The 21,555-nt window shown below is 43.2% G+C and overlaps 1 protein-coding gene across 1 annotated transcript in view; it reads left to right on the top strand.

Moving 5' to 3' along the window:
• LOC120049624 (regulator of G-protein signaling 12-like) overlaps nt 1-21,555 on the top strand; it is a 54,238-nt gene that overhangs the window by 22,665 nt on the left and 10,018 nt on the right. The window contains exons 2-9 of the mRNA XM_038995936.1: nt 7,644-7,665; nt 9,446-9,618; nt 10,646-10,738; nt 11,030-11,173; nt 11,572-11,751; nt 12,107-12,260; nt 13,021-13,118; nt 17,805-18,002. Coding sequence (XP_038851864.1) covers nt 7,644-7,665; nt 9,446-9,618; nt 10,646-10,738; nt 11,030-11,173; nt 11,572-11,751; nt 12,107-12,260; nt 13,021-13,118; nt 17,805-18,002 — 1,062 coding nt within the window. The remainder of the gene's footprint in view (nt 1-7,643; nt 7,666-9,445; nt 9,619-10,645; nt 10,739-11,029; nt 11,174-11,571; nt 11,752-12,106; nt 12,261-13,020; nt 13,119-17,804; nt 18,003-21,555) is intronic.

The raw sequence follows: 21,555 nt of genomic DNA, 5'->3' as shown, positions 1-21,555 counted from the left end.
GGCATCTCAACTGTTTTTCCCATCAATGTAACACAACACAAGGCCTTGAAATGTCATACTACTACTAGGACTATACGGTATTTGGCTAGGCTTCTACTCTAGCGACGGATTTTGTGTTGACATTTGAGTCATTTAGCAGACGCTCTTATCCAGAGCGACTTACAGGAAAAATTAGGGTTAAGTGCCTTGCTCAAGGGCACAACGGCATATTTTTTACCTAGTCGGCTTGGGGATTCAAACCAGCAACTTTTCAGTTGCTGGCCCAATGCGCTTAACCGCTAGGCTTCCCAACACTCATCTGTATAACAGGGTAGTTCTAGGAAAATTGTGTCATTTTGACCAGCTTTTTATGTTTAAAAAAGTAATAATACTTAGTCAGATAATAGTCAACCCCTTAAAAATGTAAATTAACATACATGACTGCCTAATGTATTTTGCTATTTTTACAACATATTAAAAAAATACCTGTAGCGTTTCAGAATATAATTTGACTATTTAATTTGAATATATAATCAAAGACAGAAAAGTTTCATGATAATGAAAAGATGGCGGCCATAGTAGCTCAAACCACAATTATTTTTATCAAATTCCCTTTTCCCTTTACTGTAAACTGTGGAACACCGGTGACACATCTTAAGGCTTCACATGAAATTGCCAAATGAATCATCAAATTGCTAATAGAAGAGAGATTGCAAACTCACCATGTGCTTTTCAAAACAGCCCCACCTCCGAAGAACCTTTGACCCAGTAAGAAGCTGGCCAGCATGTTGCATGTTTTTTTATGGTGGTTTTTATAATGAGGTACCATGAGGGACATGAAATTGAGAGGTATTCCCTGTAAATTATTTATAATATTTAGTTCATATTTTAGTTTAAGTAATCCACTAAATAACTATAATAATTTCCTTTGTATTATGACATTTAAAGTGTGTAAAAAATATATATTTTCAATTCTAAATATGTCACTTAACCACGACTCCTGACCCGAGGGACAAGCTAGGATATATAAAACATTTTTTTTTTTACAATACAACTGTCTTAGTTTTATTAACACAAAAACACTTAAATTAAAACAAAAGCATATATTTTGTGTTATTATCTGACGTTTTTAAGTGTTTTTCCTCGTGGTTAAGGCGGTGGACTGGAAAGCAACCACTTTCGTAGAATGACCCAATTGCATGGTTTCAGTAGGGACTTTTTATGAGTTATAAACTAACCAAGACGTGTGTCATATCATAGATGATGGCTGTCTGTAGTTTAGAATAAAATGTGGTTAATGGCGACTACTCTGTATTTAAAGGTGGTGCTTTTAGTACTTTTAACTGACAGATCTACTGAAGCAAAAGTTGAGTGGGTGCTCTCTCCATCCCCCCTCTCTGTTTTCTATTGACCCCTTCATCTTCTCTCCCTTTGACTCCTGGCTGTATGTGTTCTAGCCACCACACAAGAGGTGGCTTTTAGGACCCGTCTGTATGAGGTTGGTTCAGCAGCCTTGTGGTTGTGGTTCTTGGGACTGCCCCTTGTTTCGCCTCTGTGAGAGAGGGAAACCCCTGAGGCAAGGTTTAAATATGGTCACAATGGGTAGCCGTTTGATTACCTGTTCAGGAGTCTTATGGCTTGGGGTAAAAGCTGAAGCTCTCAACTTGCTCCACTACAGCCCCGTCGATGAGAATGGAGTTGTGCTCGGTCCTCCTTTTCCTGTAGTCCACAATCATCTCCTTTGTCTTGATTATGTTGAGGGATAGGTTGTTATTCTGGCACTATCCGGCCAGGTCTCTGACCTCCTTCCTATAGGTTGTCTCATCATTGTCGGTGATCAGGCCTACCACTGTTGTGTCGTCTGCAAACTAATGATGGTGTTGGAATCATGCCTGGCCATGCAGTCATGAGTGAACAGGGAGTACAGGAGGGGACTGAGCACACACCCCTGAGGGGCTCCAGTGTTGAGGAGCAGCGTGGCAGATGTGTTGCTACCTACCCTCACCACCTGGGGGCGGCCCATTAGGAAGTTCAGGATCCAGTTGCAGAGGGAGGTGTTTAGTCCCAGGATCCTTAGCTTAGTGATGAGCTTTGAGGGCACTATGGGGTTGAACGCTAAGCTGTAGTCAATGAACAGCATTTTCACGTGGTGTTCCTTTTGTCCAAGTGGGAAAGGGCAGTGTGGAGTGCAATAGAGATTGCATCATCTGTGGATCTGTTTGAGCGGTATGCAAATTAGAGTGGGTCTAGGGATTCCCGGATAATGATGTTAATGTGTGCCATTACCATCCTTTCAAAGCACTTCATGGCTACGGACTTGAGTGCTATGGGTCCGTAGTCATTTAGGCAGGTTACCTTAGTGTTCTTGGGCACAGGGACTATGGTGGTCTGCTTGAAGCATGTTGGTATTACAGACTCAATCAGGGACGTGTCAGTGAAGACACCTGCCAGTTGGTCAGCACATGCTTTGAGCACACATCCTAGCGGCCTTGTGAATGGTGACCTGTTTAAAACTTCTTATGGCTGCAATCCCGTTAACGGGATGATATGACAACAGCCAGTGACAGTGCAGGGCTTAAATTCAAACAACAGAAATCTCATAATTAAAATTCCTCAAACATACATGTATCTTATACCATTTTAAAGGTAATCTTGTTGTTAATCCCACCAACGTGTCCGATTTCAAATAGGCTTTTCAGCGAAAGCACCACAAACTATTATGTTCGGTCACCACCAACTCACAGAAAAATTCAGACATTTTTTCAGCCAAAGAGAGGAGTCACAAAAAGCACAAATAGAGATAAAATTAATCACTAACCTTTGATGATCTTCATCAGATGACATTCATAGGACTTCATGTTACACAATACATATATGTCTTGTTCGAATAAGTTCATATTTATATCCAAAAACCTCAGTTTACATTGGCGCCATGTTCAGAAATGCCTCCAAAATATCCAGAGAAATTGCAGAGAGCCACGTCAAATAACAGAAATACTCATCATAAACTTTGATGAAAGATACATGTTTTACATAGAATTAAAGATACACTTGTTCTTAATGCAACCGCTGTGTCAGATTTCAAAAAGCTTTACGGCAAAACACAATATTCAATAATCTGAAAACAGCGTTCAGCCACAAAAGCAAGCCATACAGTTACCCGCCAAATTGTGCAGTCAACAAAACTCATAAAAAGCATTATAAATCTTCACTTACCTTTGCTGATCTTCGTCGGAATGCACTCCCAGGACTCCCACTTCCACAAGAAATGTTTGTTTTGTTCGGTAATGTCCATAATTTATGTCCAAATAGCTATTTTTGTAGCGTGTTTGGTAAACAAATCCAACGTCAGGAAGCGCGTTCACTAAAAGCTGACGAAATGTCCAAAAGTTCCGTAACAGTCAGTAGAAACATGTCAAACGATGTATTGAATCAATCTTTAGAATGTTTTTAACATAAATCTTGAATAATTACATTGACTTCAGATGAGCGATGGAACAGAGCTCCCTCTCATGTGAACGCGCATGGTCAAAGCCTGGTCAGGTCATGGCAGACCTGACTAATTCCCCTCTCATTCGGCCCCCCTTCACAGTAGAGGCATCAGACAAGGTTCTACAGACTGTTGACATCTAGTGGAAGCCGTAGGAAGTGCAAACTCATCCATATCTCGCTGTGATTTCAATAGGATCTTGGTTGAAAGTCGACCAGCCTCAGAATTCCCACTTCCTGTTTGGATTTCTTCTCAGGTTTTTGCATGCCATATGAGTTCTGTTATACTCACAGACATAATTCAAACAGTTTTAGAAACTTCAGAGTGTTTTCTATCCAATACTAATAATAATATGCATATATTAGCAACTATGACTGAGGAGCAGGCCGTTTACTCTGGGCACCTCTGTGCACCTTTCATCCAAGCTACTCAATACTGCCCCTGCAGCCATAAGAATTTAAAGGTCTTACTCACATTGGCTACGGAGAGCGTGATCACACAGTAGTTCGGAACAGTTGATGCTCTTATGCATGCCTCAGTGTTGCTTGCTTCGAAGCGAGCATAGAAGTGATTTAGCTCGTCTGGTAGGCTCGTGTCACTGGGCAGCTCGCGGCTGTGCTTGCCTTTGTAGTCTGTAATAGTTTGCAGGCTCTGCCACATCCAACGTGCGTCGGAGCCGGTGTAGTACAATTCAATCTTAGTCCTGTATTGGCGGGTTGCCTGTTTGATGGTTTGTCGGAGGGCATAGCAGGATTTCTTATAAGCTTCCGGGTTAGAGTCCCGCACCTTGAAAGTGGCAGCTTTACATTTACATTACATTTAAGTCATTTAGCAGACGCTCTTATCCAGAGCGACTTACAAATTGGAAAGTTCATACATATTCATCCTGGTCCCCCCGTGGGAAATGAACCCACAACCCTGGCGTTGCAAGCGCCATGCTCTACCAACTGAGCTACACGGGACTACTTTACCCTTTAGCTCAGTGCGAATGTTGCCTGTAATCCATGGCTTTTGGTTTTGGTATGTACGTACAGTCACTGTGGGGATGACGTCCTCGATGCACTTTTTGATAAAGCCAGTGACTGATGTGGTGTACTCCTCAATGCCATCGGAGGAATCCTGGAACATATTCCAGTCTGTGCTAGCAAAACAGTCCTGTAGTTTAGCATCTGCTTCATCTGACCACTTTTTTATAGACCGAGTCATTGGTGCTTCCTGCTTTAATTTTTGCTTGTATGCAGGAATCAGGAGGATAGAATTATGATCAGATTTGCCAAATGTTTGGGCGAGGGAGAGCTTTGTTCGCGTCTCTGTGTGGAGTACAGGTGATCTAGATTTTTTCCCCTCTGGTTGCGCATTTAACATGCTAATATAAATTAGGTAAAACTGATTTAAGTTTCCCTGCATTAAAGTCCCCGGCCACTAGGAGCGCCGCAACTGGGTAAGTGGTTTCCTGTTTGCTTATTTCCTTATACAGCTGACTGAGTGCGGTCTTAGTGCCAGCATCTATCTGTGGTGGTAAATCAACATCCACAAAAAAATAGATGAAAACTCTCTTGGCAAATAGTGTGGTCGACAGCTTATCATAACATACGCAAGCAAAATCTAGAGACTTCCTTAGATTTCGTGCACCAGCTGTTGTTTCCAAATATACACAGACCCCCCCACCCCCCCCGTCTTACTGGAGTGTGCTGTTCTATCTAGACGGTGCTGCGTATATCCCGCCAGCTGAATGTTTTCCATGTCGTCATTCAGCCACGATTCGGTGAAACATAAGATATTACAGTTTTTGATGTCCCGTTGGTAGGGTATTCGTGATCGTACCTCGTCTAATTTATTGGCCAAATATTGTACGTTGGCAAGTAATATTGATGGTAAGGACAGATTTCCCACTCGCCGTCAGCGGATCCTTACGAGGGACCCCGCCCTGTGTCCTCTATACCTGCGTCTCTGTCGCTTGCCAATGACGGGGATTTCGGCCTTGCCGGGTGTCTGAAGTACATCCTGTGCGTCCTGCTTGTTGAAGAAAAAATATTTTTCTAATCCGAGGTGAGTGATCGCTGTCCTGATATCCAGAAGCTCTTTTTTGCCGTAAGATACGGTTGCAGAAACATTATGTACAAAATAAGTTACAAATAACGTGACAAAAAACACATAATAGCACAATTGGTTAGGCGCCCGTAAAAAGGCTGCCATTTCTTCCGGCGCCATCTATATGATTTATCTCAAGCATTAGCCTGGTTGGAAGTGCCTTGTGTAGACATATCCAGTGGACAGAAAAGTACCTCGTACCTACGGTAAAATATGGTAGTGGATCTTTGATGTTATGGGGCTATTTGCTTCCACTGGTCCTGGGGCCCTTAAGGTCAAGTAACAGGACAATTTAGCCAAAAACTTGGTTGCCTCTGGCAGGAGGCTGAAACTTGGCCAGCAAGACAATAACCCCAAGTACTAATCAAAATTCACAAAGAAATGTTTAATTGACAACAAAATCAACATTTTGCAATGGCCGTCGCAGTCTCCAGACTTGAACCCCATTGTAAACCTCTGGTTTGAATTGAAGAGGGCAGTCAATAAGAGCAGACAAAGGATATCAAGGATCTGGAAATATTATGTATGGAGGAATGGTCAAAGATCCCTCCAAATGTGTTCTCCAATCAAATTTTTACATTTTAGAAAAAGGCTGTATCGTTATCCCTTTTAGAAATATTTTGAAATTACTTTTTAAACAAAATCTCTTCCACTGAGCAATTGTATTATTATAAAATATTCCATTTCTCAATTGTTTTGAGCATACAATACAGCTCAGTATTTGTATTATTTATTATATCGAGTCTTTTTTGCTCATCTTTACCAAGGGTGCCAATAATCTTGGAGGTGACTGTATCTACCAGCATGTTTACACTGAAGTGGCGTCTCATAACCTCATAGGGAATCATACTCTCTTTCTAAATGAATCCTCCAACACACTGATTAATAGTGTGTTCTTGGACAAAGCTGAATGATGCTCTACTCATTTCCTAATTTCCTCTTCCTCTTCCTCTGCATTTCCTGCTGCATTTGAAAATATTTGCCTTTCAGCTGTAAACCTTTATTTTAGCCTTACTAAACCAATGTTAACAGATATCCCTGGTTTTCTGCCATTCTCTCACCAGCAATGTCTTCAAATTGTTTGCTAAGTAAACATTTGTAGCTGCTGCATAAAATCAACCTATTCTTGTGAAGAGAAGAGACCATTTCACTAATAAATATGCCAGCAATGAAATTCCAGGAGTGTGTATTCATTACGGAAACCGTTTACCGTTTAAGAACCAAACGGAAACAAACCTACTTGAATTTGTCCAATAGAAACTCTTGTTTGCATTTTCTGTTTGGAGTAAACAGACAAAACGTTTTGCAACAGAATCGGCATAATGATTACACCTGGGCTTTGTGATTATAATTTTTTTGTCTTTCCGAAGATGCTTGTCAGAATTGCTGATCACTCTGTGGCCTTTAGTCTTGTATAGACTTTCATTGCCCACTCAGCCCCTGAATTAGCATGTGAAAAGTGGCTTATTAGTGCAAGCAAGGGCCGCTTAAGTGGCTCCTCATGATGACTTCTAGTCTGACCACGACACCAGTGAGAGGGAACATGCCACTTGGCTTTTGTGTGTGTGTGTGTGTGTGTGTGTGTGTGTGTGTGTGTGTGTGTGTGTGTGTGTGTGTGTGTGTGTGTGTGTGTGTGTGTGTGTGTGTGTGTGTGTGTGAGAGAGAGAGAGAGTGTGCATCTCCGAATGTGTTCTGAGTGTGTTTTTGTGTGTCCAAAGCGTGTGAGTCATGGGTAGTGAGTGTGTGTGTGGTGAGAAGTGGGACTCATTCTTGAGGTGTGAACAGCTGTGTGTGTGTGTGCAGAGGCCCTGGGCTGGATCCACCCACATTTCACATTAATAGCCACACACACACACACACACACACACACACACACACACACACACACACACACACACACACACACACACACACACACACACACACACACACACACACACACACACACACACACACACACACACACACTAGTGGGATGCCTGGAGAGACATTCTGTGCTCAGGCTCCAGTGGTTCCTTGCCTCAGAGCAGGAGGAGGTCATGACGGCATCTTCTCACTCATGTCTCTCTTTGTTGTCTTACAGTCGGCTGCTTCCTCAGAAGGTGGTGAGTACATTTCTCTTTTCATTACACTTGTTCTTACATTCACTTTATCTGGGATGACAGAACACAGCACATATGTTTGTTTCCTGCACCTGTATGTACTAGGCTAAGTAATAAGCTTTAAGTTGAGTTCAATGAAAGTGTTCCAAAACAAGCATGGGCCAAATGGGGTGTTTTGTCCCTCCATGGACATTTTTGTTGAACAATAATAGTCACTTTTTGTGTGCCTTTGTCTTGAATGCGTCTTTCTCCGTTTCCTGTATGTTTGCTTTTTATTGTGTGTTTATTAAGCTCTCCACAACACGCAACTCTGTGGTTATTGGATTTAACAGGCTTGCAGAATATGATGTCAACCTATTTATTTACTTATCTCAACAAAAGGCTCTTGTGCAGTGGTTTTAGGACAGGGTTTCCCAACTCCTCGAATATTCCAACCAGCACACATGTTTGTTGTAGCCCCAGACAAACTCACCTGATTCCACTTATTGAGGGATCGATGATTAGTTGAATCAGGTGTGCTTGTCTGGGGCTGCAACAAAAATGTGTGAAGTTCGGGACACTGGAGGAATGGAGTTGGGAAACACTGTTTTAGGATAGGGTTTGGCCTTGGGTGTTTGCTGTCGGTTCCCCCTTTCACAGACGTTTAATAATGTTTGCTGAACGCCATGTTCAATGGAGCTGTGGTTTTGGAGTAGCTGCTTAGCTCTTTCAATGAGCATGTGGCGAAGAAACTCTATGCTATTTATCCTGAAAACCATCTCATTAACAAAGCAACACAGGCCCCATATTTGCTCTCTGCTGGCAAAGTCAAGATTCCAAACCATCAAATCTAATACGGCTAACTCCTAACCAAATATCATGTCAACTCCAAACCAAATATCACGTCACTGAGGTCAATTGGCAGAGCTTTGAAATTAAAATATAAACAAATGTCTGGGACAAATTGATTGGTGTAATAGAAAATGGAATACATCTCTTGCGTCTTTTAATGGGAGATGTGAGGGCTTGTAAAAACCAGCTTGTTTTATGCCTTTACAGCTCTGCTGACACCTACTGATTCAGCTGGGCGAGTTGGCTAACAAAGGCATGAGCTTCTATAGTTAGACTGTATCCCGAGGCATTACTCACGACATTGTAAAGTAGTCAGTCACGAACAGTCATGATTCAGTGTCCAAGTTGTCATGTAATATTTGCAATAGCATTTAGAGGCTACATCTAATTATTATTTGTCCCGTGCTTGTGCATGCTTATCAGTGATCAGATACCCTGGTGCTGGAGGCTATGGATTAATCTGTGTAGTGTTTTCAGAAAGCTCCCGACAGAGGCTTAAAATTCCTCAATTCCGTAAGCATTGGCAGATTGTGAACACTTCTCTTGCCTGACGTTGACCATTCAAGAGCATTTTGGTAACAGACCTTACTGTCTTCCTTTTTGTGTTTTTGTTATTTTGCTGTCTGGTTGGTGGGACTTTGAAATGGGCATCTGCCACCATGATAGCAGGCAATAACTGTGAGTCCTTGGAAGTACTTGTTTAAATAGGCCTCTTTCTCTAGATTCCACAGTTCCCAAGCTATTCCCTTCTTTTTAGTGGTTTTGGACTAATAGCATTTTCTCCCCTCTCTTTGAACTAGCTTAGAATTGTGTCCCTGAATTAACTTTTCTCTGCTGTAGACTATGGTGCAGTATTAAGGCTGTTGTTGTCAGAACAGTCACTGTCAGAACAGTTCTGGTCCCTACCCCCGTTGTCCCCTAACCACTTTCCCTACCATTTCCCTCTCTCCAGACCATGGTGGTGGTGTGCAGCTCCAGGGCTGCTGCAGCCAGAGCAGTCTGAACAGCAACGGCAGTCTGCCCGGCGCCGGCAGCCACAGGAGGCTGTCAGAGCGCCGGGTGGCCAGCTGGGCCGCCTGCTTCGAGCGCCTGCTCCAGGACCCCATTGGCGTCCGCTACTTCTCAGTATGTATAGTAAAGAACTCTGGGAAATTTAATTTAATTATAGTTCACATCATTTTAGTTCACTGTTAGTTTAGTTATGTGATCTGAAACCCTCTCATTCTCCATTCTGTTAGATGAAATCTATACTCGTCTACCTCAGACGTCCAAAATTATGTTTTAGTTTGCATGTTACGTGATGTTACAGTTATCTCTCTCATTCTCCATTCTGTTGGATGAAATCAATGTGAAGCTACCTCAGACATACAGGGGTATTCAACTCTTACCTTACGAGGTCCGGTGCCTGCTGGTTTTTTGTTCTACCTGATAATTCATTTCCCCCACCTGGTGTCCCAGGTCTAAATCGGTCCCTGATTAGAGGGCAACAATGAAAAAACGCAGTGGAACTGACTTCGAGGTCCAGAGTTGAGTTTGAAGGCGTTAAACCATTCTCTTCTTATGGAATAGAAGCAATAGTTAACTATATAGTGTTAGGTTCTAATTATCAGAGTAAGAACTCGACGGACACTATGAAAGCTTAAACCAAGTTTATTCTTCACAAAGGATCGAGCAGCTGAACCGACAAAAACATGTTTACAATAGTGGTGGTATATGTATCCCACTTTGGATGGAGTCTCCTCCTTCTCGCTAAACATTGTATCTTTATTGCTAGGCAGGAAACGAAGTGATACAGGCAATAAACTTTTCCTTCTCCCTTAACGTGACCTGACCTGACCTCGACCCCCTTCATCACTAATCCATGACTCTCTCACCTTATCAATGCCTGCCACATATGATCGTTTTCCCTGCACTCAGCACATTCCAAGCTTAATTACACCCACCATATACCTTCCTCCTACAGATAACCATCCACTTCTGGTGTAGACCCTCTAAACCATAGCACTCAATATTTCAATAGAATACCTGATAATTAACTCTATTTCAAGTTTAGGCGTTAGAATCCAGAATCCATCAATAGCCAATCAACACTGGATCCGAACACTCCAGGCTTACTGCAGGTATGATAAAGCTGTTGTTTGTGTCTCCACAGGAATTCCTCAAGAAGGAATTCAGTGAGGAGAATATCTTGTTCTGGCAGGGCTGTGAATACTTCAGTCATATACCCGCAACGGACAAAAAGCAGGTAAGGTTCTTCCTCGTACACATCACCAAGACCAAACCATACTTTCCTATCTAGTCCATAGGCTTTGGATGTCATGGATTGATTAAAAAAGATCCCTCAATATACTGGACATGTCTGTGTGTCTCGACAGACAATTCCTTGATGCCTTTAGAAGTGCTGGTTGTGCAGCACCTTGTGTGGCTGAGTGAGGATCTGTGTGTAAAACACCAGAATCAGTCCCCTTCATAACAACGGACTAGGTTATGTCATAGTTGTGTGTGTGTTTTTAAAACATCTTCCTCTCCTCTCCAGCTATCCCAGAGGGCAGGGGAGATCTACAACAGCTTCCTGTCCAGTAAAGCCACTACTCCGGTCAACATCGACAGTCAGGCCCAACTGGCCGACGACGTCCTCACCTCCCCATGTCCAAACATGTTCAAGGCTCAGCAGTTACAAGTGAGAGGACCAACTGCCTACTACTCTATGTTATGTTGTTGAATAAATAATAATATACTTTATTGTCAACCCTCCCTTATACACACACACACACACACATAAGGCTGGGAGTAGCACAGTGTCAACTGCCGGGGCAGCACTGCTGGAACAATTTTTATTATTCAGTGTCATCTGCCTGTTTCCAAAATGGCTCTTGTGCTTTACCAAGGTCAAACACAAACTGGCATACACCCCCCCCCACAAACTCACAGGCCTGTACAACGTCAGTGTAGATCTGTCCAATGTTGTTACAAACATGACTTAATCATTGCTATTACCACATATGTCATAACACATGTCATAACTGATTGTGACCCTTCATAACACCAGACCCTTTTCCCCCCCAATTTTGTCTGTAGATCTTCAACCTGATGAAGTTTGACAGCTACTCCAGGTTCCTCAAGTCTGGCCTGTATCAGGAGTGCATGCTGGCCGAGGTGGAGGGACGACCTTTACCTGACCCCTACCAGATCCCCTGTAGCCCCGCCCCCTCCAAGCACAGCGCCAGCTCCTCTCTCTCCCTCTCCACGCCCATAAAGGTACCCGCCTTGTACTAAAGTAACCTTAACAGCCAAAATAGTATCTGCTATTGTCTTAGTAACCATCACAGATGTTTGTGTCATTCGCCTGTGGGATGCACATTTTATGTTGTAGCCAGTATAGGTGTTTGTTAACCTTCAAAACATCATGGTCATATTCACTAGATACCAAATGGAAGAAAACAGACCAAAAGGGACTACCTGAACTTGTCCAATAAGAAACTAATTTTCCACTGCAATTTCTTTTTGTTTCTAAATGTTTTCAATAGCAAAACGGTTTGCTACGTTGTGCACAAATGTATACAACCCAGGTGTTAGACATGTTGTTTGAACTAGTTGTTTTGTTGACCAATAGGAGGCCAGGAAGCAGAGATCAGGAAGGTCACTTAATGAGGACCCCGGAGACGAGCATGATGAGCATAAGAAACGGGGCACCTTCTTTTCTTGGTCCCGGAACCGGAGCTTCGGAAAGGGACCCAAGAAAAAGGACATTGGCGAAATCAACCTCGGTCAGCAATTCTCAGTCATAGAATGTCACAAGGAGTTAATCTTATGTATTCAATTCAAATAATGTTTTTTCCCTGTGAGGGAACTTCTTGTGTATGGTTTCAATATTGACATGAAGCTTTCTGGCATGCATTATGTTCTTTGGTCAGGCAATACACAGCACTGCACTGCATGCTATAAATTTGTTATGATGAAAGGTGAACTTCTGAAGCGGCATTTCAAATGGTGTTTTGAGCTTCATCTGATTTATGTCATTGGCGATGTTACACAAATGTTTTCCCTTGATAGTAGCTTATCTTTTATGTGTAGTTGTGTTGTGATGATGCTTGTCTTTTATGTGTAGTTATGTTGTGATGATGCATGGATAGTCGCTTGTCTTATGTGTAGATGTGTTGTGATGATGCATGGATAGTAGCTTGTCTTTTATGTGTTGCTGTGTTGTGATGATGCATGGATAGTAAGTAGGGATGGGATGATACCAGTATCGTGCTACTAGTTTGTATCGTGGCAGCCGAAAAAAACCCACAAAGGTAAACAGACCTAATGTTGGAAACAAACGTCATTATGTTGTCATCCAGAGTCACATGTATTTATTTCCCGAGCTATAGCACACAATATTGTACATACAGTAGGTTTTTAAAGAAACAAATAGTTATGTCTGCTTCTTGTTCTCCTTTTTTGCATGGAAAAAATATCGCAATACTGAGTTAATGAGTTCCTAACTGTGACCTCTGACCTCCCTGGCCTTCCTGTGTTGGGTAGATTCCTGGAGCAGCAACGGTCGGAGGGAATCACAAGGCTCCTTGTCCTCAGGTGCCAGTCTGGAGCTGGCCACTTCCTGTTCAGCGGGCAAGATGGAGGTAACATCCGCATGCACGGCCAGGCCAGGTCACCATGGCAACACTGAACCAAGATAGCTCTGTAGTAGCAGCAGACATTATACAGATCACGACTCTGTTTAGTTTTGTGGCATGTTGCCAGAAAGTCCTCTTGACTTGGGTATGCCGCTGTCAAAATGGTTATGACAGGTGTTATATGAAACATATGACTTAACTTCTTACTGCTGAGATCCCGTTAACGGGATCGACTTGACAACAGCCAGTGAAAGTGCAGGACGCCAAATTCAAACAACAGAAATCTCATAATTAAAATTCCTCAAACATACAAGTATTTTACACCATTTTAAAGATAAACTTGTTGTTAATCCCACCACAGTGTGTCACGATCGTCAAAGGGACTGAGAGAGGACCAAGGCGCAGCGCGTGGAAAGTACATCTTCTTTTTTATTTAAAGAAGGAACAAACAAAACAAAACAACAAACAGACGACCGTGAAGCTATAAATACAAAATGGTGCTGACACTGACCATTACACACTGACATAGACACAGCTAGACTACTATACTAAACATAAACCCAACTACTCTAATAAACCCCCTAAACCTTACAACCACCCTAGATACTACAAAAAACACATACATTCCCCATGTCACACCCTGACCTAACTAAAATAATTAAGAAAACAAAGAATACTAAGGCCAGGGCGTGACATAACCCCCCCCTTAAGGTGCGAACTCCGGGCGCACCAGCACAAAGTCTAGGGGAGGGTCAGGGTGGGCATCTGACCACGGTGGTGGCTCAGGCTCTGGGCGAGGTCCCCACCCCACCATAGTCAATCCCAGCTTACGTCTCTCCCTCAGAATGACCACCCTCATTATACACCCACTTAGGTTAAGGGGCAACACCAAGATAAAGGACAGCTCCGGGACGAGGTAGCTCAGGACAGAGAGGTAGCTCAGGACAGAGGGATAGCTCAGGACAGAGAGGTAGGTCAGGATAGAGAGATAGCTCAGGATAGAGGGGCAACTCCGGACTGAAGGGCAGCTCCGGACAGAGAGACAGCTCTGGACTGAGGGGCAGTTCAGGATTAATGGCAGCTCTGGGCTGAGGGGTAGCTCATGGCTGGCTGACGGCTCTGGACGCTCATGGCTGGCTGACGGCTCTGGACGCTCATTGCTGGCTGACGGCTCTGGACGCTCATGGCTGGCTGACGGCTCTGGCAGATCCTGTCTGGTTGGCGGCTCTGGCAGATCCTGTCTGGTTGGCGGCTCTGGCAGATCCTGTCTGGTTGGCGGCTCTGGCAGATCCTGACTGACGAATGGCTCTAGCGGCTCCTGACTGACTAACGGCTCTGACGGCTCGGGACAGACGGGCGGCTCTAATGGCTCGGGACAGACGGATGGCTCAGACGGCACTGGGGAGACGGATGGCTCAGACGGCGCTGGGGAGACGGATGGCTCAGACGGCGCTGGGGAGACGGATGGCTCAGATGGCGCTGAGGAGACGGATGGCTCAGATGGCGCTGGGGAGACGGATGGCTCAGATGGCGCTGAGGAGACGGATGGCTCAGATGGCGCTGCGGAGACGGATGGCTCAGACTGATCCTGTCTGGCGGGAGGCTTTGGCTGCTCCTGTCTGGCGGAAGGCTCTGGCGGCTCCTGTCTGGCGGAAGGCTCTAGCGGCTCCTGTCTGGCGGAAGGCTCTGTAGGCTCATGGCAGACGGGCGGCTTTGCAGGCTCATGGCAGACGGGCGGCTTTGAAGGCTCAATACAGACGGGCAGTTCATGCGGCGCTTGGCAGACGGACAGTTCAGGCGCCGTTGGGCAGACGGCAGACTCTGGCCGGCTGAGACGCACTGTAGGCCTGGTGCGTGGTACCGGAACTGGAGGTATCGGGCTAAGGACACGCACCTTCAGGCTAGTGCGGGGAACAACAACAGGGCACACTGGACTCTCGATGCGCACTATAGGCCTGGTGCGTGGTACCGGAACTAGAGGTACCGGGCTGAGGGCACGCACCTCAGGGCGAGTGCGGGGAGAAGGAACAGTGCGCACAGGGCTCTGGAGACGCACAGGAGGCTTGGTGCGTGGTGCCGGAACTGGAGGCACTGGGCTGGATACACACACCACAGGGAGAGTGCGTGGAGGAGGAACAGGGCTCTGGAGACACACTGGAAGCCTGGTGCGTGGTGTAGGCACTGGTGGTAATGGGCTGGAGACACGCACCACAGGGTTAGTGCGTGGAGGAGGAACAGGGCTCTGTTGACACACAGGAAGCTTGGTGCGTGGTGTCAGCACTGGTGGTACTGGGCTGGGAACACGCACCACAGGGCTAGTGCGAGGAACAGTAACAGTACGCACAGGACTCTGGAGACGCACAGGAGGCTTTGTGCGTGCTGTAGGCACTGTCTTAACCAGACGGCTAGCACGCTCTTCAGGACAGTCTGGAGAACTGTTCCCGGTGACATTAAGTCACCAACACGTTCATTCGGACGGATGCCGTGCCTCATGCACCAAACCAATACATCCCTCATAACTCTCTCCTCCAATTTCTCCATTAACTCCTTTACTGTCTCTGCGTCACTCTCCTCCAAATCCGCCCTCACCGGCTCCTTACGGTAAACAGAAGGAGTTGGCTCACGTCTCCCGACTGACCCAACTAAACTACCCGAGAGCCCCCCCCCAAGAAATTTTTGGGTTTGACTTACGGGCTTCCAGCCTTGTTTCCGTGCTGCCTCCTCATATCTCCGCCTCTCTGCTTTCGCTGCCTCCAGCTCAGCTTTGGGGCGGTTATATTCTCCTGGTACTTCGCGGTCCAGAATTTCCTCCCAATTCCAATAGTCCTGTGTAGGTGGGTCCTGTTGTTGTTTCACACGCTGCTTGATCCGATTCTGGTGGGGAATTCTGTCACGATCGTCAAAGGGACTGAGAGAGGACCAAGGCGCAGCGCGTGGAAAGTACATCTTCTTTTTTATTTAAAGAAGGAACAAACAAAACAAAACAACAAACAGACGACCGTGAAGCTATAAATACAAAATGGTGCTGACACTGACCATTACACACTGACATAGACACAGCTAGACTACTATACTAAACATAAACCCAACTACTCTAATAAACCCCCTAAACCTTACAACCACCCTAGATACTACAAAAAACACATACATTCCCCATGTCACACCCTGACCTAACTAAAATAATTAAGAAAACAAAGAATACTAAGGCCAGGGCGTGACACAGTGTCCGATTTCAAAAAGGCTTTACGACGAAAGCACACCATCTGATTATGTTAGGTCAGTACCTAGTCACAGAAAAACACAGCCATTTTTCCAGCCAAAGAGAGGAGTCACAAAAAGCAGAAATAGAGATAAAATTAATCACTAACCTTTGATGATCTTCATCAGATGACACTCATAGGACTTCATGTTACACAATACATGTATGTGTTGTTCGATAAAGTTCATATTTATATCCAAAAATCTTAGTTTACATTGGCGCGTTATGTTCAGTAATGTTTGCCTCCAAAACATCCGGTGATTTTGCAGAGTGCCACATCAATTTACAGAAATACTCATAATAAACATTGATAAAAGATACAAATGTTTTACATGGAACTTTAGATAAACTTCTCCTTAATGCAACCGCTGTGTCAGATTTCAAAAAAACTTTACGGAAAAAGCACACCATGCAATAATCTGAGTATGGCGCTCAGACACAAAAACAAGCCATACAGGTACACGCCATGTTGTGGAGTCAACAGAAGTCAGAAATAGCATTATAAATATTCACTTACCTTTGATGATCTTCATCAGAATGCACTCCCAGGAATCGCAGTTCCACAATAAATGTTTGTTTTGTTCGATAAAGTCCATAATTTATGTCCAAATACCTCCTTTTTGTTCGTACGTTTAGTTCCAAAATCCAAACATGACGCGCAGGCCAGATGAAAAGTCTAAAAATTCCATTACAGTTTGTAGAAACATGTCAAACGATGTATAGAATCAATCTTTAGGATGTTTTTAACATACATCTTCAATAATGTTTAAACCGGAGAATTCCTTTGTCTGTAGAAATGCAATGGAACGCAGCTAACTCTCACGGGAGCGCGCCTGAGTGAGCTCGTGGAACTATGCCAGACCCCTGACTCAATCAGCTCTTATTCCCCCCTCCTTCACAGTAGAAGCATTAAACAAGGTTCTAAAGACTGTTGACATCTGGTGGAAGCCTTAGGAAGTGCAATATGACCCCATAGACACTGTATATTGGATAGGCAAACCTACAAACCTCAGATTTCCCACTTCCTGGTTGGATTTCTTCTCAGGTTTTTGCCTGCCATATGAGTTCTGTTATACTCACAGACATCATTCAAACAGTTTTAGAAACTTCAGAATGTTTTCTATCCAAATATACTAATAATATGCATATCTTAGCTTCTGGGCCTGAGTAGCAGGCAGTTTACTCTGGGCACCTTATTCATCCAAGCTACTCAATACTGCCCCCAGCCATAAAAAGTTAATGGGGGTTCATTTCAAGGTTCAGACGTTCAACATAGTTTTTTTACCCCATAGGGAATTTTGGTTTGCAGATAGGACGAACATTTAACACTACATACAATACAAGACATAGAGACATTGTTGCTGTTTTTAACTCTTGGTCCTCTCTCTTGCTTCTATTGAGTTCTATCTCTGACTATGCTTTGTCCTGTGTAGGGGGACAACCGTCACTCAGTGCCGGTGTGGGACAGGTTGTCCTCCGCCAAGCACTGCAATGTGACCTTGCCGGATGGCTCGTGCTCCTCTGTGACTCTGCGGCCGGGAGCCACCATCAGGGAGGTGCTCCGGGTCCTCTGTCAGAAACTCTGCATCAATATGGTCGCCGTCGACCTCTTCCTGGTGGGAGGAGAGAAGGTGAGGGAAGCACACTGATTCTTAGCACAGTTACTGTGCATCTCAATGTGGATTTAGAGTGACATTATCCAGATTCACTGATGTATTAAGTAGGGCTGTCAAACGATTAAAATAATGAATCGGGTTAATGGCATTATTAATCGTGATTAATCGCAATTTTAGAATTTGCTCAAATTTGGCCCTAAAGAAAGATTTTTCCATTTAAAAAGCAGTGCTTTGCGTTACTGGTAGGGCTGTTGCAGTGACCATATTACCACCAAAACCGGCACTTATGAGTCATGACAGCAGTAAAATTCCACGTGGCCTGGTACTCAGGGCTCTATTGTCCCTCTAACCACTCTGACATCAATGCAAATACAATTGAAATTCACATCAAATACTTAACATCAAAACAGTATTGTGCTTTTAAAACTCACCTCACTGTGATTGATCTAGTTGAAGAAAGAGGTTCAACAACAGGTTGAAATTGAGTGTAAAATATAGTCCTTGTGGATGTTGTTTCAAAGCCTAATACAACAAAATGGACAGCGCTTTCTAAGGTGTTTTGCGGGTACTATTTAATGGAGCTGCCAGTTGAGGATTTGTGAGGCATTTGTTTCTCAAACTAGACACTCTAATGTACTTGTCCTCTTGCTCAGTTGTGCACCGGGGCCTCCCACTCCTCTTTCTATTCTGGTTAGAGTCAGTTTGCTCTGTTCTGTGAAGGGAGTAGTACACAGCATTGTACGAGATCTTCAGTTTCTTGGCATTTTCTCACCTTCATTTCTCAGAACAAGAATAGACTGGCGAGTTTCAGAAGAAAGTTATTTGTTTCTAGCCATTTTGAGCCTGTAATCGATCCCACAAATGCTGATGCTCCAGATACTAAACTAGTCTAAAGAAGGCCAGTTTTATTGCTTCTTTAATCAGGACAACAGTTTTCAGCTGTGCTAACATAATTGCAAAAGGGTTTTCTAATGATCAATTAGCCTTTTAAAATGATAAACTTGGATTAGCTAACACAACGTGCCCTTGGAACACAGGAGTGATGGTTGCTGATAATGGGCCTCTGTACGCCTACCGTATGTAGATATTCCATTAAAAATCAACCGTTTCCAGCTACAATAGTCATTTACAACATTAACAATATCTACACTGTATTTCGGATCAATTTGATGTTATTTTAATGGTCAAAAAGGTGCTTTTCTTTCAAAAACAAGGACATTTGAACTTCTTTGGGCTGCAAGCCCGAAGCCGGGCACAATATGACAACAGCCACTTCAAGTGCAGGGCGCGAAATTCAAAAGATATTTTTTAGAAATATTTAACTTTCACACATTAACAAGTCCAATACAGCAAATGAAAGATAAACATCTTGTGAATCCAGCCAACATGTCAGATTTTTAAAATGTTTTACAGCGAAAACACCACGTATATTTATGTTAGCTCACCACCAAATACAAAAAAGGACAGACATTTTTCACAGCACAGGTAGCATGCACAAAACCAACCTAACTAACCAAGAACCAACCAAACTAACCAAGAAACAACTTCATCAGATGACAGTCTTATAACATGTTATTCAATAAATCTATGTTTTGTTCGAAAAATTTGCATATTTGAGCTATAAATCAGTTTTACATTGCAGCTACCATCACAGCTACCGTCAGAAATAGCACCGAAGCAGCCAGAGTAATTACAGACACCAACGTCAAATACCTAAATACTCATCATAAAACATTTCTGAAAAATACATGGTGTACAGCAAATGAAAGACAGACATCTTGTGATTCCAGCCAATATTTCCAATTTCTTAAGTGTTTTACAGCGAAAACACAATATAGCATTATATTAGCTTACCACAATAGCCAGAAACACAAGCCATTCCCCAGCAGCAAAAGTTAGCGATCGTAACAAACCAGCAAAAGATATATAATTTTTGACTAACCTTGATAAGCTTCATCAGATGACAGTCCTATAACATCAGGTTATACATACACTTATGTTTTGTTCGAAAATGTGCATATTTAGAGCTGAAATCAGTGGTTATACATTGTGCTAACGTAGCATCTTTTTCCCACAACACCCGGATATTTTTCTGACGCTCACATATTCTGACCAAATAACTATTCATAAACATTACTAAAAAATACATGTTGTATAGGAAATGATAGATACACTAGTTCTTAATGCAATCGCCGTGTTAGAATTCTAAAAATAACTTCATTACGACATGCAGTTTACGTTATGGCGAGAGCGTGCCCAAAATCTGGGCGCAAACTACTAGTTCACATGTTCGACAGATATATGAAATAGCATCATAAAATGGGTCCTACTTTTGATGATCTTCCATCAGAATGTTGTACAAGGGGTCCTTTGTCCAGAACAATCGTTGTTTGGATTTAGAATGTCCTCTTCTCCAGTCAATTAGCACGGAAAGCTAGCAAAGTGGCGCGAAGCTCTCCTTCCTGAACATACGCAGACAAAGCAACACGCCTAACGTCCCGAAAAAATTTCAATAATCTAATAAAACTATATTGAAAAAACATACTTTACGATGATATTGTCACATGTATCAAATAAAATCAAAGCCGGAGATATTAGTCGTCTATAACGACAGCTTTACAGAAGGCAATACCAGGTCACTTCTCGCGTGTTCCAGAAAACAGGAAATTGGGGTCACGTCATGCCAAGAGCTTTTATTCGACCTCAGATCATGTTATACACTCCATTTCTTCTCTCACTGCCTGTTGACATCTAGTGGAAGGCGTATGAAGTGCATGTATACTAATAAATATCAAGCACATTTATAGGCAGGCCCTAGAACAGAGCATCGATTTCAGATTTTCCACTTCCTGTCAGGAAGTTTGCTGCAAAATTAGTTCTGTTTTACTCACAGATATAATTCAAACGGTTTTAGAAACTAGAGAGTGTTTTCTATCCAATAGTAATAATAATATGCATATTGTACGAGCAAGAATTGAGTACGAGGCCGTTTGAAATGGGCACCTTTTATCCAGGCTACTCAATACTGCCCCTGCAGCCCAAAGAGGTTAAGTGACCCCAAACTTTTGAACAGTAGTGTATGAGCCCGCAAAAAAAACTGAATTAAAATAATGATTGTGCCATTATACGATAGATAGTCTTATAGCCTGCCGCATATTACTCACGGCAGAAAAACATACAAAAAAACGGATTTAAGATGTCTTTGGTGTAAGATATAATTGGTCTAGCCCAGTGGTTCCCAAACTTTTTATAGTCCCGTACCCCTTCAAACATTCAACCTCCAGCTACATACCCCCTCTAGCACTAGGGTCAGCGCACTCTCAAATGTTGTTTTTTGCCACAATTGTAAGCCTGCCACACACACACTATACGATGCATTTATTAAACATAAGAATGAGTGTGAGTTTTGGTCACAACCCGACTCGTAGGAAGTGACAAAGAGCTCTTATAGGACCAGAGCACAAATAATAATATAATAATAATCAATCATTTTGCTCTTTATTTAGCTATCTTACATATAAAACTTTATTTGTTCATTGGAAATTGTGAATAACTTAACACAGGTTAA

Source organism: Salvelinus namaycush, chromosome 6, assembly GCF_016432855.1.
Source record: "Salvelinus namaycush isolate Seneca chromosome 6, SaNama_1.0, whole genome shotgun sequence".
In the NCBI taxonomy this organism is placed as follows: domain Eukaryota; kingdom Metazoa; phylum Chordata; class Actinopteri; order Salmoniformes; family Salmonidae; genus Salvelinus; species Salvelinus namaycush.
The sequence above is the reverse complement of the archived record's forward strand: the minus strand, read 5'-3'. Positions and strand labels throughout refer to the sequence as shown.